Below are 18,728 nucleotides of genomic sequence, written 5' to 3'. Positions count from 1 at the left end.
ATAAAGTCTTAGTAGTACATCTCTGCTTTTATATTCCAACCCTCTTGAGATAAGAGACAACATTGCATTCGCTTTCTTAATCACAGACTCAACCTGCATGTTTACCTTTAGAGAATCCTCGACTAGCACTCCCAGATCCCTTTGTGCTTTGGCTTTATTAAGTTTCTCACCATTTAGAAAGTATCCAAATGCAGTACAGCCTGGACAAAATCAGTGCTTGAGCTGATAAGTTACAAGAAACGTATGTGCTCACATGTGCCAGCCAATGACCAACCCCAATGACAGAACCTAACTATCACTCTGATGTTTATTGCAGTCACTGAATTCCCCACTAACAACATTCTGGGCGTTATCATTGACCAAATAGTGATCCCGACCATCCATTAATATATTGAGACTAAAGAGAGCAGGTCAGAGGCTGGGAACCTGATGGCGAGCAGTACACCTTCTGAACCTCCAAAGCCTATCTATAAAATCTAGGAAGTACAAGTTAGGGGAGTGATGGAACACTCGCAACTTTCCTGCACGTACACAACTCCAACATCAATCAAAACGCTTGACACCATCTAGGATGTAACAGCCCATTTGATTGACATCACGCCATCTTCAATATTCACTCCATTCACCATCGACACACTGTGTTCTATTTACAAGAGTCAGTGCAATAACTCACTAGGACTCTTTTGACAAATTCCATATCTGTCACCTATAGCAGCTCGAAGGACCAGGGCAACAGGTACATGAGTACACAACTCACTGAACAATCCCCTTCAAGCTACATGACATTCAGAGTTGTTACTGTATCACTATTCTTTTAATGTTGCTAATCAAAATTGTGGAACTCCCTCCCTCCCTCCCAGTATTGTATCTACCAGAAGGACTGTAGCAGTTCAAGTAGGCAGCTCACCATCTCCATAAAAACTGGCCTCAGAGACACCCCCATCATGAACAAATAAAATAGTTAATTGTCTAAGTCCATGTTGTTTCTTCCAACAGAGAGATGATACCGATTAGTATTCTCAATGGATCAGAGCTGGGTCCAGTTCTTTTCAATAAATTACACAAACTTACAATAAACTACAAAGACTTGAATATTGGAATAATTTCAAACTAATGATGCCAAAATTGGAAAAGTGGCAGTGTGGATGATTTTAATCAACTAGAATAGAACAAAAAAGGCCAATTGAATGAGCACACAACGGCAGATGGGATTTAATAGAGGGAAATGTGAGGTGATGCATTATGGCAAAGGTGTGTGTTACGGCACGACGGTGAACCTTTCTGCTAATTAAACCAAACACCCAGAAAAGCTCACCTCACCTCAATCTGTTAAAGTACAAGTGGGAGAGAACTCCCAAATACTACTATTTAAAGAAAAAATATCAATTTATTCTTTAACTCAAAGTGAACATTAAACAACAACTATTTACAACTCTAATAAGCCCCCTTTCTCTTAACTATGTCTGCCTTCAACTCTTTAATATACTGTTCCAATAAACACGTATTAAAATTATATCAACTTAATTTCAAAACCACACAGTGGCTTTCATTGTTGGTGTCTGTCTTCCACTGGCTTAAGATTTCCCTGGGTAGCCTTCTGTCTTTTACTGCAAAATATTTCACATGAAATAGGTACTTTGGATAAAGAGCGTTTTGAATGGCAGTCTCTCTTTAGACAGCAGTTTGCTCTTAATGGCAGTTACTCTAACTTTCAAAATGCCTGCTTCTTTATCCCCCAAACATCAGATTGTCCCATTGATAAGAGGTTGATAAAAACAATAAATTCAAACTCAGTTGGGTTTTCGTATCCTGGGGCATAACTGAAACTGATTGACAGCAGTTCAAATTTAACCAATGTAGCAACTAAAACTCATGGTATCTGTTTCACAGCCAAATGTTACATATTTCCCCTTTTCCAATACACTCAGACTGCTAGCTAGTCATATGACAGATGTTTATAAGCTCTCATTCAAAACACTATTCCCTCTCACTTAAAGGTACAGTACACACCTTCATAACACAGAATACAAAATTATTGATATAATGATGAAACTGTATAAGAGATCGGTGAGATAGCAACTGGAGTACTGCTTACAGCTCTGGTCACCACATTATAGGAAGGACGAAATCGCTCTGAAGAGACTACAGAGACGATTTACTGGAATGTAACTTACAAGGAGAGATTGGAGAGGCTGGGGTTGTTTTCCTCAGAACAGAGACGGCTGAGGGCTAACATGATTGAGGTACACAAAATTGTGAGGGGTACAGATAGAGTAGATGGGAGGTACTTGTTTCCCCTGGCAGACAGTTCAAAACCAGGGGTCATATATTTAAGTAAAGTGGCAGAAGGATTAGAGGGGATGAGAGATTTCTTTTTAAACACAAAGCCTGGTGGGGGTCTGCAATCATTGCTTGATTTGGTGATGGAGGCAAAGGCCCCCAACATTTGCAAAAAGTATTTGGATCTGCACCCTAGCTGCAGGGCTATGGCCTGTCTGCAGGATGATGGGATTAGTAAGGGTATTGGGTGTCTTTGGGTAGGCATGGACAAAATGGGCCAAATGGTCCCCTTATCTGTGTTATATCATTTCTATGGTTCCTTTGGGTAAGGGATTGGAAATGACACATTTCTAAAAACAGTGCATTCACAGAGGGACTTTGATTTCATGTGCATAACCCTTTGCTGAGTACTGTCTCAAGTATGCCATGCCATCTTCAAAATATTTGGAACTTGAGACTTCATAAATAGAGGTCATGAGCTCAAAGCAAGGTAACTATTCTGAACCTGTCTAAAGCTCTACTGAGGTTCCACTTGGAGTTGAGCTCTGATCACTCTGTTTGACAAGACTTTGAGAGTTCTTGAATGGTGTCAAAGAAACTTAGCATAAAGGTTCCAAGGATGGGAACTTGGAGAATCTGTGGTTCTTCTTCCGGTAACAAAAATTGGTGTGAGATTTGTTAGAGGTGGACCAGATTTTGACAGGGACAGGCAAGGTAGACTATATTCTTCAGCTGCTGAAGGTACAAGGACTGGGGGGCACAGAGCAAGAGATGAGCAAGAAGTGCAGGGAATAGGAGAGAGTATGTCATTCACTGTGTAAAGACAATCACCTGGAACTTGCTGTCCAAGTGGGTGGTAGAAGCAGATGATCAAGGATTAGAAAATAAATTGAAATGACCACTTGAAGGAAATAAACTTGGAAGGCAATGGACATACAGAATGATAGAATAGAAATGATTTGATTGTTCAACAGGAGCTGGCATGGACTCAGTGGACCTAAAGCTTCCTGGAGCTCCCTTATCTCGGGGAGAAATCACTTGGCAGAGCTATTAATTCATGTCCTCATACCAATGAAGGCATCACAATGCCTGAACATCACCAGTCAGATCAAACAGTGTTTCTGTCTAATTTCAGGGCAGAATGCCTCATCTGAGTATCTGAAAGGAGATGCTGACCTTTTACGATTCCAACTTGTTAGCAATAGGTTCAATAATTCTGGATGCTTCAGATGAAGTTAGAAGGTATTCCCCAGTGATCAAACCACCGGATTAGTAATCCAGAAATGCAGATTAATGTTCTAAAGACATGGGTTTTGGATCCCACCATAGCTGATAATGAAATCTGAATTCTATAAAAATCTGGAATAAAAAAGCTAGTCTGGTGACAACCAGGTTTCCATTACTGATGTAAAAATCCATCTGGTTCACTAATATCCTTTATGGGAGGAAATCTGCCATCCTTACCTGGTCTGGCCTACATGTGACTCCAGACCTATAGCAATGTGTAGATTAGAGTGGTTGGTGTTGGAAAAGCACAACAGGTCAGGCAGCATCCGAGGAGCAGGAAAATCAATGTTTCGGGCAAAAGCCCTTCATCAGGGCTTCACGCTATTCCTGAAGGGCTTTTGCCCGAAACGTTGATTTTCCTGCTCCTTGGATGCTGCCTGACCTGCTGTGCTTTTCCAGCAGCACTCTAATCTAGACTCTGGTTTCCAGCATCTGCAGTCCTTATTTTTACCTATAGCAATGTGGCTGACTTTTAACTCTAGGCAATTCGGGATAGACAATAAATACTGGTCTAATCCACATCCCACTCAAAAACTAAGTAATAACCAAATACCCTCCTTCACTCCAAAAAATCCATGCAAGACTGCAAATTTACAAATGAAAAGCAATGTCGCAAAGTACAGAATCTTTGCATACAAATCCTGAATTAGAAAAAAAAAGAGAAATCAAGGAAATTTCTATAAAATTCATTGGGTAACCTTGGAATTTCAAACTTTTAACAGTCAATCAGGGTAGAGAAAAATATCAATGCTCAGCATGCAAAATGACAAAATGACTAAAGTTTCTCTCTTACCGTTAAAGCTTCTTCAGTAACCTCACGATTTAGAGTGTTGGAATCTAATCTCTCATAGATCACAACATCAGCACCTTTACAATAGAGTTTGATTTGACCCTCTGGTGTCCTCACTGTATACACATGAAAAAGATTGTAGCAATCTGTAAGTTTACATTTGCTTAAAAAGGACAAAGTCCAAAATTATAATGCAGTTTTTCAAGCAATTCAACATCATGTTTTCAAACAATTCAACTTTTCAGTATGAAAACGAATATGATGCTCTAATTGTACTTGCTACTTTAACAAGGAGTTAGGTATCCCGTCTTTTCTCTCCATCCTGAAGTATTTAAAGTCTTCAGTGCAGAGCTCAAATCTTGCTAATGTTACATTTACTTCCTGCAACTCTTACCTTACTGTGTTTGGTAGATAACCACCCCCTTAGTATAATAGAATCCTCTAAATCACAATGAGCAAAACAGCCAGCCTGCCAGTAGAATTTTAAAGCTGACACCAAGTATACACTTTATTCAAATTGAAGCTTCAGATTTACTTCCAATTACATTTCAGGAGTTATAGTTTAGAACACCAGACTCTGAGAATAGCACTACAACAGACCTGCTAATCTAATTTGAAAAGCTAAGAGGAAAAAAAAAATGTATTAAATCTCACAACCTCCTGTTTCACAGAAGGAATTCAATGTTTTCATTGGAAGATTGCCTCAGGAATCACTCTCTTTCTCCTCCATCTCCGGAAGTACCATGCCCAAAAAAGGGAATTGAATTTGTTAGCATGCACCTCTGTGGCAAGGTACTGCTTTTGTTTATTGTTACCTTCTGCAAATGACTGAGTAGGTATATGCTGGAAGGACTGATACAACCTGTATGGTCATGTTACAAACACACCTTCTTTGGCTATCATGTCTGCCCAGAGTTTTTGGCTCAATGCAGAGACACTGCACATTGCACCCATTGCTCAATTCATCAAAATGCTACAAAAACTGGATTCTTCAAAAATAGGTTTTCGATTGTTACACAGAAGAGGTCGTTGGTGGAATTTAATGCACCTCTGTGGCAAGGTTGGAGGTGGAGAGGCATTTCACCAGGGAGGAGTTTATGGGATCCCTCCACTTTTGTGTGGCGTAAGGCACAGGTACCACTTATGAGACAGAAGTCATCATATTCTGGTGATATCTGGGAAATGTTGTTTTAACCATTGCTAAAACAGGACATGAAGTTGAAGTCTTTCTTCTTAAACTGGTCAGAACAAGGACACAAGAAACAGTTATGAACAGTGGACACAATTTTATGTAGCTTCACAAAATGATACCATGTATGTATGAAATGGTGTCCCTTCATTCAAATCTTTCTTATGTCCTAAGTCTGATGAGTGGAAGACAAGCTGGAGCTTCAGATGTCCTTTTTGCAATGTTAAGTTCTATATGGCCAAGCAATTATGAAGGTTATGAAGTTCATTGCTAAACAGTTTTCAAATCAAGAGCAGTGGCAAATATTTTTACTTACAAATGATGGACATTCGTTTCCGGTCACTGTTGAAGTCTAAAATGGCGAGCACTTCGTAAGTCCTTGTTATGCCAAGTTCACTTATTGTGATGGCATTTTGAGTACGTGAAAGAAAGACAAACCCAAAATTCCGGGCTGCAGTAACAAGGGCTCCTTCATCTGGAGAGGCTGCTTGATACACAATTTGCCCTGTTACAAATTTAAAAAGAAAACATGACACAATTACAACACAATTTGTGCAATGACAAACTTCAAAGCTAATTCTCCTCACCAATGCAGATCAAAGTAAACCCAGGCTTGTCAAAATAGTTATCCTTGCTTCAGCAACTGTCAGAAAGCTAATCAAAAGCAAAATAGATCCCAGTGCCAATTTATTTCCTTATAATGCCCCTGCAAGGTTTTTTTTTATTAAACTCACCAATCTAACAGATTAGAATAACTGAACATTTCAGAAAGTATTGCTGACAGGAAGAAAGAAATGTAATTTAAGCTTTTCAACTTGCACTCATTAAAGATAATTCATAAGAAACACCGATGTAAAAACAAGACAACATTAATATAGTATGGAAAGAGTCTGATTGGTTGGCAAGTTGACACATCTTGTTCAAAGCATTGCAATGTAAAATGCATCAGTGAATGAGGACTGACAGCTAACTACCAAATATTGCTAAAACATTTAACCAAGCAGATTGATTGTGATAGGATAAATCATTGCTTAGTAAGGTGCACAGTTCAACAGAAATTACAGGTGAATAACAAATGTTGGCTTTGCCTGCAACACCCACAACCTCTGAAAATATAAAGAAAATAAGAAGTGAACCAGAGAATGGCTAATGCTTATTCTGTTGAGGCAGAGGGTTGATCCAATTAAATGGATCTAAGCCATTAAGAGTCAACTTATTTCTGTGGGACTGAATTTATGTATAGACCAAACTAGGTACAGTTGGCAGTTTTTCTCCCCTAAACACTAGTAGTGAACCAGCAAGGTTATTACAACCATGGTTTCATGATCATCATTAGAACTTAAATTCCATAATTTTACTGAGTTTGAATTCCACCATGATTCGATCCCCAAAACATTGAGGAAGAGTCGCCAGATCCAAAACATTAACTGATTTCTCTTCATGGATGCTGCCAGACCTGCTGAGCTCTTCCAGCAATTTCTATTTTTGTACCCAAAATATTACCTGGGTCTCTGGATTACTCGTCCAGTGACAATACCAATAGGCCATTGCTGACAGAACTGGGCAATAGCTTCACAAGCAGTAAGTGGGGCCAAGGGTAGCAGCGCTTCTTAACAAGAAGAGTGGACCTGCACGAGAAGGCCAGCAGCAGTGGTGGCAGATGGTAACTGATACAGGGGAAAGGCCCTTCAAAGAGTTTCGCCCATCAGAGTAAAAGGTGCAACATCAAGGGAAAACAGGTAGGCAACTGGTGATGAAAGACTTTTGCCCAAAACATCGAATTTCCTGCTCCTCAGATGTTTCCTGACCTGCTGTGCTTTTCCAGCACCATACTTTCAACTCTGATCTGCAGTCCTCACTTTCGCCTAGGCAACTGGCAGGCCTTCCTTCCATATTCTTTTGATTGAGCAAATAGTTTAAATCAAGAGAAAAGTTATTCCATTTAAGAGTGCATTTTAGGAATGGAAACATAAAATGCTGGAGAAACTCAGCATGTCTGGTAGAGAGAGTTAATGTTTTGTATCCAGTATGACTTGCCTTCAGAAGTGGTTGAAAATAAGGAAAAGCAAGGCAAAGAAGTCACGGGTGGAGGTCATCTATGGGCTCCCAAAGAAATGCTTCACTGCAAGACAAAGTATAAGTTAGGAAAACAATGGAGGTGCACAAGAAGGGCTTCACAATTACCCTCGGTGATTTTACCCCGCAATGACTGAACAAATCAATTTGCCAACTTATAGTGTTAAAGTTATGTTAAAGTAAACTAAAGTATAGTTAAATGAAGTCAGTAAAAGTTGAAGTTAAGTTTGGTGAAGTAAATGTTGCAACAAATGTATGTTTTATATTTATTATTGGTACGTAAAGAGTTAAATCAATACGGGCTTATTTAAGTAAAGTCGGAGTCAGTTTCCTGCCTTTTGTCTGTTAAATGAGAGAAGAACACCAGAGTAAAAGATTTGAGCACTCCTTTCAGGAAACATGCCCTTGAGAGAGTCTGGAAACAGAAGGCACAGTATCAAAATAAGGGCTTACACACTGAAAAAAAGAGGAGGAATTGCTTCTCTGAGAGAGTAATGCAATTCCTTACTCTAAAGGGTTGTTGAGACAGTTTCATTAAGTGCTAAGATAAACAGATTTTTAAACAATCCAATTTTTAAAACTTTTGTTTCAACCAACATTCATCCCTCGAGCAACACCATCTTCAGTAACTGAAGAGGTCATGGTTGTTTATTTACTTCTAAACAATTCACTTCCACTGTCACGAAAACATGAGAGAGAGAGAGAGAGAGAGAGAGCAGTGATCTGTCACTGCTGTCCCAAACAGGACATCACATCTTGATAGCATGGATATTGAGCTTTGGGTTGACAATGTTTCAGGTTGGCATTGTGACTCAGTGGTTAGCACTGCTGCCTCACAGTGCTTGGAACCTGGGTTCAATTCAGGCTTCGGGCAACTGGCTGCATGGAATTTGTACATTTTCCCCATGTCTGCTTGGGTTTCCTCCAGATGTTCCAGTTTCCTCCCACAGTCCAAAGGTGTGGTTAGGTGGATTGGCCATGCTAAATTGCCCATAGTGTCCAGAGATGTACAAACTAGATGGACTGACTATGGGAAATGCAGAGTTACCGGGGGCGGGGAGGGGACGGTTTGCGCCTGGTTGGGAGGCTCTTCGAGGGTTGGCATGGACTCAATGGCTCAAATGGGCTGCTTTCACACTTTAGGGCTATGATTCTAAGTTCTAAAACCATGATCTCCCAGTGGAATCGTGGCTTCCTTAATTGCAGTCGGGATTGCGAAATTCTGAGTGAGATTTATTTTTAGAATGTAAACATGACTATAAAACAGTGATAAAGGATTAGCTACATTAAATTAAACATGGAAAAAAGAATCCAATAATGAAAGGATCAGCCACAAAGATCAGGATACACAATATGTGCTAATTCTTCCATAAGGAGATGATAGCCAGGGATATTATCTCCAGACTATTAATCCAGAAGCTCAAAAAATGCTCTGGGGATCTGGTGGAATTTGAATTCAATGAAAATATCAAGAATTAAGAATCTGCTGATCCAGAAAACATGATCGGTTGCCAGAAAAACCCACCTGGTTCAGTCATGTCTTTCAGGGAAGAAAACTGGCTATCCTCATGTGGGGTGGCCTGTGTGTGACTACACATTTCAGTCATGTGGTTAGTTGCTAACAGGCCATTGAAATGGCAATAGCATGCCATTCAGTTGTATTAATCGTTACAAAGTCCCAAAGAAATAAAACTGGATGGACCATCTTGCATCGACTTAGGCACCAGAAATGACAATGACAGGGCTGTTTTTGCCAACCCTGTAATACCCTCCTTACAAATAAGTGGAGTGTAGTGCCAAAATTGGGAGAGCTGTCTCACAGACTAGTCAAACAACACCCTGATATAGTCATACTCATGGAATCAAACCCCAACCCCCAGACAATGTGCCAAACACCTCCAGCACCATCCTTGGATACGCCCTGTCCCACCAGCAGGACAGATGCAACAGAGGCGGCAACACAGAGGTCTACAGTACGGAGGAATTGCCCTGCGAGTCCTCAACATTAATTCCAGACCCCGTGAACTCTCATAGCATCAAGTTAAATATGAGCAAGGAAACCTCATGATTACCACAAACCGTCCTCTCTTGATGAATCCTCTATGTTGAGCAACACTTGATGGAAATGCCGACAGTGGAAAGAGCACAAATTGTACTCTGAGTGGAGGTTTCAAAGTCCACCACCAAAAATGGCTCAGGAGCAACACGACTGAATGAGCTGGTCTGAAAGGACATAGCTGCTAGACTGGGTCTACGGCAGGTAGTGAGGGAATCAACAAGACAGAAAAATATACATACCCCATCCCTACCAATCTACCAGCTGTAGATGCATCTGTCCATGGCAGTCTCCATGAGAGTGACCACTGCACAGCCCTTGTGGAACCAAAGTCCCACCTTCACATTGAGAATGACCTCCAACATATTGTGTGGCATTATCACACTGCTAAATGGGACAAACTTCAAATAGATCTAGCAACACTGGGCAATGCTGAAGCACTATGGACCATCAACAGTAGCAGAATTGTACTTCAACAGGATCTGCAACCTCATGACCTGACATGTCCGACATTCAACCATTACCACCAGGCCAGGGGATCAACCCTGGTTCAATGGAGAGTGCAGGACAGCATGCAGCAAACCTAAAAATGAAACGTCAACCTGGTGAAACTACTAAACATGTCCACTTGCATGCCAAACAGGATAAGCAACCAGTGATAGACTGGGCTAGGTGATCCCACAACTAATGGAAAAGATTTAAGCTCTGCACTCCTGCCACATCCAATCATGAATATGGTTGGACAATTAAACAACTCATTGGAGGAAGAGGATCCACAAATATTGCCTTCCTCAAAATGATGGAAAAACCATCAGTGCAAAAGATGAAGTATTTGCAACTACCTTCAGCTGCAAGTGGTGAGTGGATGATCCATCTCAGCCTCCACCAGTGGTACCCAACATTACAGAAACCAGTCTACAGTCAATTTGATTCACTCTACACAAGACCAAGAAGTGACCGAAGTCAGTGGATACTGCAAAGACTATGGGCTGTGACAATATCCCTGACAATATTACTGGGCACTTTTGCTCCACAACTTGCTACTCCCTGAGACAAACTGTTCCAGGACAGTTATAACACTGCCATCAACATAATGTGGAAAATTGCCCAGGTATATCCTGTTCACACAAAGCAGGACAAATCCAACCCAGCCATTTACCACCCCATCAGTAAAGTGATGGTAGGTGTCATTGACAGTGCTATCAAGCAGCACCTGCTCAGCTTATTGATGCCCAGATTAGGTTCTGCCAGGACCACTCAGCTTCTGACCTCATTACAGCCTTGGTTCAAACATGGACAAAAGAGCAGAAGTCCCGAAGTAAGGCAAGATGAGAGCCATTGATATCAAGGCCACATTTGATCATGTGTGGCATCAAGAAGCCCTAGCAAAACTGAAATCAATGGGTATCAGAGGTCAAACTCTTCACTGATATGCGTCAAGTATGACTCTAGGAAGGTGGCAGTGTTTGCTGCAAGTCAGTCACCTCAGGAGGACATCTGGGCAAGAGCTCCTCAGGATAGTGTCGTAGGCCCCATCTTAAGTTGTTTCATCAATGGTCTTTTTTCCATTTTCAGTTCAGAAGTTAGGATGTTCACTGATGATAATGTTCAGCACTATTCACAACTATTTAGATACAAGCCATCTGCGATAATGCACATTTTGAGAACACAAATTCACTATAACATGATTGACGAATTGGGGACACTGTTCCAGTCTCATTAGTTTAAATGGTGCTGTATTATGCGATTTTTGTATAATACGGGATTGCACGAGAACGAACTACTGCATTATAGCAGAACTGACTGTACTGAAGCAGGCAATGTTCAAATATAACAGTATCTGGACAATATCAAGGCTTGGGCTGACAAGTGGCAAGTAGTATCTGCACCATACAAATGCTAAGCAATGATCATCACTCAGAGACAATGCAGCCAATGTCCCTTGACATTTAATGGCGTTACCATCACTGAATCCTGCACTATTAATATTCTGGGAGTTACCATTGACCAGAACTTCAACTAGACTCATCATATAAATATAGTAGCTATAAGAACAGTTCAGAGGCTACGAATACTGCGATGAGTAACTCTCCTCCTGACTCCCAAAACCTGTCCACCATCCACAAGGCACGAGTGTGATGGATACTCCCTACTTGCCTGGATGAGTGCACCTCCGACAACACTCACGAAGCTTGATACAGGGGAACACCATCAATTGCAAATTCCCCTCCAAGTCACTCAACATCTGACTTGGAAATATATCACCTTCCTTTCAGCATCGCAGAGTCAAAATCCTAGTATTTCCTTCCTAATGTCATCATGGGTCTACTTACTGCACATGGGCTGCAGCAGTTCAGAAAGGCAACTCACCATCACCTCAACAGCAACGAGGGATGAACAATAAATGCTGTCCACCTAGCAACACCCATGTCCTACCAATTTAAAAAAAATCTTAAAATTATCCTCTGTATTTCTTAATATTGGTAACAAGTTAACATTAAGGGCAGCACGATGGCTCAGTAGTTAGCACTGCTGCCTCACAGCACCAGGGTCCCAGGTTCGATTCCAGCCTTAGGTTACTGTCTGTGTGGAGTTTGCACATTCCTCCCCCTGTCTGCGTGGGTTTCCTCCAGGTGCTCTAGTTTCCTCCCACAAGTCCAAAGATGTGCAGGTCAGGTGAACTGGCCATGCTAAATTGTCCATGGCGTTAGGTGCATTAGCCAGAGGAAATGGGACTGGGTGGGTTACTCTTCGGAGGGTCGGAATAGACTTGTTGGGTTGAAGGGCCTGCTTCCACACTGTAGGGAATCTAATCTAATCTAATCTAATCATTCAGAACACGGGTCTAAATGGAAAATGACGCTTTTTTTTTAAATATACTTACCACTGTTATCTTCCACCATCACAGTATGACAGAGTGCAAGAAGTTTGAAGAATTCTCTTGTTGCAGGATCTTTTCCTGAGCGAATAAGTTGAGGTAAGTAATGGTCATAAAATTTGAGGTTCCCATCAGCATAGCTGTTCCAGCTGAAGTCAACAAGCTGCAAAACATAGATTATTTGTCAAGTGAATGAAGCAATGAGAAAAACCCTGTTTACAACATTTTTGATCAGTGCAATCTTTAACCAGCGAAAGTTACAGTCCATCACAAGACAGAACTGATAAAGAGGCTGTAAGATCTGAAGGAAAATTAGAACTTGGGTATTATGCTTTCACATTAAAGAACCATTAAAAGATACATGTAACAGAGTCAGGCCATTTGGCCCAACCAGTTGATGTGCCACTTTGTCTAGTCCATGTTGCTGCCTCCTTCTAGCTTTCCACATATGAGTATACAATCCTAACCATTCCACTTGTCCAGTTAATAGGGCCCATAGTCAGGTTTAACACTAAGTTTTCACTTCACATTACTTAGTCCAGTTCTTAGATAGGATCCTACAACCTGACTGGATGAACGAAAGTAGGCCAATTCAGCTCATCAAGTCTGCTCTGCCATTCAGCTCTCGATGAAGAGCTTATGCTCAAAACATCGACACTTCTGCTCCTCGGATGCTGCCTGACCTGCTGTGCTTTTCCAGCACCACACTTTTAGACTCTGAACTCCAGCTCCTGCAGTCCTCACTTTCTCCTCCTGATAATCCTCAGCTTCATCTTCCTGCCAGTTCTCGATTCCATTGTTAATTAAAACTTTATCTATCTCAGCTTTGAATATTCTTACCAACCCAGCTCCAACAGCCCTCTGTAGGAAGGAATTCCACACATTCACTATCCTCAAGAAATTCCTTCTCTGTCTGAAATGTGCAATCACTTATACTGAAAGTCTGGGCATGGACTCTCCCACAAAGGAAAAACAATGTCTCAGTTGACCCATGCAGTTCATGGTTTAGAATTATCTTCTAAACTGTTCAGTACACCCATTTAGTAATTATTGCTTATGTTTGTTTTGTTCAAGTTTGTAGACGAAGGATTCTTCCTTTTAGCATCAATCAATCCTGGAATCCTGCCACTTAATTTCTTACCCTTGGACCTTCCACATATTCTACGCTTTCAAAAGTTGTCTGCCAATGCAGGTTACAACAAAAACTGGGACCATAGCAATATCATGGTCTCCACTGGGATCATAACACCAACCTATGACTTTCCAGCTGTCTGCACCTCTTGTTGACTGCATGCTCTCACTGCCTCTCCAGCTTGCAGCTGTCTATAATTCAAAGTGGCTCTTCCTGTCTCACACTCACTTCATAAGCTGTGAATAAATGAGCCTCTGGAGGCAAAGCAGTGAACAGGAGTGTCAGAGAATCATGAAGTCAGCAAGCACGAAAAAAAGAGAAAAAACACATTTCTTTTATTTCCAAATTTAAAAGTAATTTCATTGATAAATATTAGACTTTTACAGTATGAAATATTCCAACTTTCAAGAAGGTATGTCATATTACACTGGTTTGAATTAGAGGTGAAGGAATTTAATGGATAGTCTTTTTATTGCTCTTTAATGCTGAAAGAAAGAAAACACATTTTCTCCAAGCTTTTCATCTTGCACCCATAAAGATCATTTTGCAAGAAAATAAATTCAAGAGGAAAACCAACAGCTTTACAGCACGGGAGCAGAGTGCTGATTGGTTATCAAGTGGACTCTAATTGGTGGAAACCTTGTCATGTTGAGTGAAATCATTGATGCTGATTGACAATTCAGAGTCAGGCTACATTTAAATTGTAAACCAGGCAGGTTCACTCTGACAGCTGAGGGCATTGCCCTGAGAAATTAATATCTATTTGGTTGAGCTGAAGCAGACTCAGTATGTGTACAATGTTCTGTCTACAAATATCAGGACCTGTGTACTGATATTAACTTCCAGTACATGCAATGTAGCCTGACTGGTGATACTAATGAGGTTGTCAGTGTAATTCCTGTTTTTGTCCCAGTCCTTCAGAGCCATCCTTGTATGACTCTAACCTAAAATAGATTATACTTTTTAAGCAGAGGGAAGATGGTTGGGCTGCTCTCAATTTTTGGATCGTTTTCAAGTTGGAAAATCAAGTACCTGTTAATTAAGTGCTGATTATTAAAAAAAAAGAGACATGCTGTCAAAATATTGTCCTTTTGTCCTCATCAGGAAACTTAGGTATTGATTGCATTTACTTACACAATATTTATAATGACATTATTAACCTATTCAAAACAGCTTTAATACTGCAGAAAGAAAAGGAAACCCCTCACGAATCGTTAAAGGCTCCAGAGAGATATTTCAGGTTTGATGTTACTGCTGTTCAGTAAATATCCTGTACAAGTGCATGTCATCACAAAAACTGAGAATCAACTTCAAAAGAAGAATACGTCAAAGTAGGCTTCAAGTGTTTGCAGCATGATTTCAGCACGGGATTTACTAAAATTAAGGACGCAATTAGTTTTACCTCTACTCTGTCTGTCTTGTCCCCCACAGCGTTGCACAATTCGCCTGAAGAAGAAATAAAAAGTGATATTTAGAACGGCTTTGAACCTAAAACCTAGTACACGTTTATGGATTACTGGGCTGGTATGGCAGAATCCCAGTGGTTTAGCATCAGCTGGTGGCATTTAAAGTCATTTGACATGTGTTCAGTTGATAAAAAAAATCTCAAATTGAAAATACGTCTTCACTACAATGGCCATGAAACCACTGGTTTTTCACAGCAATCAACAATCAGGTTCAGAAATATATTTCACAGAAAGAAATTTCCATCCCTAGCTGGTCTGGCTGACATACATGTCTTCACACTTGCAGCTATGTGGTTTCTGCCCTCTTAAGTGGATGAGCAAGCCATTCCATTTTAATCAAATGCAACATTGTTCAACCAAATCGTGCTTCAAAACACATAGCTCAACAACTTCTCAAGGACAATTAGGGATAGGAAACAAATGCTGGCTTTGTCTGCATTGCCATGTCTTATGAAAGGATTTTAAAAAACACAAGAAGGTTTCAATTGAGAGAAATAGTGCCAGGATGGGAAAAAGTTGGGAAGAGGTTTGTGTGGAGTATGAACAATGTCATGTATCATAGTTAAATCTAACCATATAAATATTGTGTCACCAGGAGTAGGTCAGAGGCTAAGACTCATACAAGTAACCCACCTCCTCACTCACAAAAGCATGTCCAATTATAAGGCACAAGTCAGAAAGGTGATGGAACATTTCCCCCCCCCACTTACATCATTGAGTGCTGCTTCAACACTACACAAGAAGCTGGTCTCCATCCACAATAAAGCAGCCCACTTGATTGGCACCACATCCGTAAACATTTACCCTGGATACCAATGCACAGTAGCAGCACTTAAGCCAGAATGTAAATTACACTGCAGAAATTCACCTCATGATCCTTTGAAACCCATCCATGATCATCCAGAAGGATAAGGGAAGTAGATACATAGAAACACTGTCACCTTCAAATTCCTCTCCAAGCCACCCACCATCCTGACTTGGAACTGTATCACTATTTCTTTAGAGTCACTGAGTCAAAGTCCTGGAATTCATTCCTTATAGCTAACCTACACCAAATGGAGTGCAGCCATTCAAGTAGGCTTCTCACTACCAACTTAGAGGGCAACTCAAGCTAAACAATAAATGCTTGCCTGGTCAGTGATGCCTACTTATCATGAATTAATTTTTGAATGACTTATTTGTATATTACAAACATATGCAAAGCCTAAGTCATTATTCTGTCATTTTAATCATTCTTTCCTTCATTTATCATCAATGAGGCAACTGGGCACTGAGAAAGTTTTACCCGTAGGATGAAGACTGCAAAGAGCCACATTTTCAGAACGCAACATGCATCAAACTCAGAGTCTCAGCTTCTTCTGTTTGCCTTTGTTGCAAAAAGTCACGGTTTAGGACTGACCTCAGGACAGAGTGGTGTTAACACATTACAGAGGGTAATATTCACTTTCCTCACATGGATGGTAAATTGATAGAGCAAATTTCTGTTAAGACGTGAATTAAAGGAAATGATGTGACTTCATGTATATTAATATGCTAAACTATATTTGGTCCATTTCCTGTAGCCATTCTGCAATATAAGTGCAATATTTGCCCATGAAACGGTCAACGTTTAACAAAAATTATGGACATTGCTAGTAACTCCAGCATTTATTGTCAACGTATGAATTAATCGCAGGGGTAGGTCACTGGGCCCCTCAGTCTGCTCTGCCATCGGCTGCTACTTTCTCTCGAGATGATGCAGGAACAGTTCTTAAATCACTGCAGTTAATGTGGTGTGGGTACACCTGCTGTGTTGTTCATGTGGAGAGTTGCAGGAATTCGATGCAATGAAGAAGCAATGATACATTTCGAAATCAGGATAAGTTTTGACTTAGATTGGTACTTGTAGGTGGTATTGTTTCCACACATCTGCTGCTCTTGTTCTTTTAGATGGTAGAAATTGTGTTTACAAAGTGCAGTCAGACAATCCCTGGCATATTTAGGCAAATTTGAGTTGAACAGGTTATGATCTAGTTTTCTATCATAAGGAAGCAAACATACCATATGTAGTGCCACTGATGCTGCATTTCTTAAATGCCATGATATTCTGTGTAAGAGTTCCTGTCTTGTCAGAGAAGATGTACTCTATCTGTCCAAGTTGCTCAGTCAGTGTTGTTGTGCGTGCTTTGGCTGGAGTGTCCTTTTCAGCATAATACATTTGGAGATCCCAGTTAATGAAGTAGCTTTGACCCATGCGAATCACTTCAACACTAAAGGGTGAGACGACAGAGACTGTTATGGTAATTAAAGCAAAGGACGGCGGATGCCGGAGATCTGAAACAGAAACAGATTGCTGGAGAAACTCAATAGGTCTAGTAGCATTTGTGAGGAGCAACCGCTTTCTGTCAAACCAGCTAAGATTCTTCAGCAATTTCTTTTTTTGTTTCTGTTATGTTAATTGTCTCTTTCGACAATCATCAAGAGCACAAGAAACTGATCAAGCCTATTCTTGCTTCAAATGCAATAAATTCAACATTGCAATATGCAATAAGTTTTGATCTGGAGATGCCGGTGTTGGACTGGGGCGTACAAAGTTAAAAATCACACAACACCAGGTTATAGTCCAACAGGTTTAATTGGAAGCACACTAGCTTTCAGAGCATTGCTCCTTCATCAGGTGATAGTGGAGGGCTCAATCCTAACACACAGAATTTATAGCAAAAATTTAGAGTGTGAACCCTCCTGTCTGTTGATTGTTGTGCGGTGCCCATGATGACACTCACAGACACCAACCCAGACAGACAGACAGACACACACACACAGACAAAGAAATTATACATTGAAAATTTGATTGCCTGTTAAGTTTTTCATCTGTTTAAATGCCATGATTGTTTCACTTCTTTCATGTGTAAATCACAAAACCTTTTTTTAAAAAGTTGCACTCTTGGGTTAGCTGTTAACAATAGTGATAGCTAGACAATATGTTGAAGGTGTTAGACCCCTGTGTTCAGATTAATTCTAATCTAAAAAATGAGATAACAGAGTTCTATATGAATGCATGCAGTTTTTGAGCAAAGTACAATGTAACTCTGCAAGTACTAATTCACCCCACAAAATATATGTGTGCATGTGGGTCTTTGTCTGTCTGTGTGTGTGTGTGTCTGGGTTGGGGGTTGAGAGTGTGAGAAGCGTGTCTTAAGTCTGTGAGGGGGTACATGTGTGAGTGTGTGTGGGTGTCTGTGTGCGCATTTGTGAGTATGTGTGTATGAGAGAGAGAGAGAGAGAGAGAGAGAGAGAGAGAGAGAGAGAGAGAGAGAGAGAGAGAGAGAGAGAGAGAGAGAGAGAGAGAGAGAGAGAGAGAGAGAGAGAGAGAGAGAGAGAGAGAGAGAGAGAGAGAAAGGAGTGTCTGTGTGTGGTGCAATGGTGAACCCCTGTAATGTGACATGAACCCAAGGTCCCGGTTGAGGCCCTCTCTATGGGGACCGAACTTAGCTATCAGCCTCTGCTCGGCCACTTTTCTCTGCTGCCTGTCCCGAAGTCCGCCATGGAAGATGGTCACCCGAAGGTCCGAGGTTGAATGTCCTGGACCGCTGAA

The 18,728-nt window shown here is 40.8% G+C and overlaps 1 protein-coding gene across 2 annotated transcripts in view; it reads right to left on the bottom strand.

Annotated features, from left to right (window-relative positions):
* Positions 1-18,728, bottom strand: part of atp8b1 (ATPase phospholipid transporting 8B1) — a 139,579-nt gene that overhangs the window by 31,036 nt on the left and 89,815 nt on the right. For both annotated transcript variants that reach the window (XM_072573822.1, XM_072573833.1), the window contains 5 exons: positions 17,195-17,403; positions 15,091-15,134; positions 12,563-12,719; positions 5,863-6,051; positions 4,361-4,473 (listed from right to left, as the gene is read on the bottom strand). In XM_072573822.1, coding sequence (XP_072429923.1) covers positions 4,361-4,473; positions 5,863-6,051; positions 12,563-12,719; positions 15,091-15,134; positions 17,195-17,403 — 712 coding nt within the window. The remainder of the gene's footprint in view (positions 1-4,360; positions 4,474-5,862; positions 6,052-12,562; positions 12,720-15,090; positions 15,135-17,194; positions 17,404-18,728) is intronic.

The sequence above is a fragment of the Chiloscyllium punctatum genome, chromosome 1 (assembly GCF_047496795.1).
Source record: "Chiloscyllium punctatum isolate Juve2018m chromosome 1, sChiPun1.3, whole genome shotgun sequence".
Classification (NCBI taxonomy): Eukaryota; Metazoa; Chordata; class Chondrichthyes; order Orectolobiformes; family Hemiscylliidae; genus Chiloscyllium; species Chiloscyllium punctatum.
This window is presented reverse-complemented; position numbering and strand designations above follow the sequence as displayed.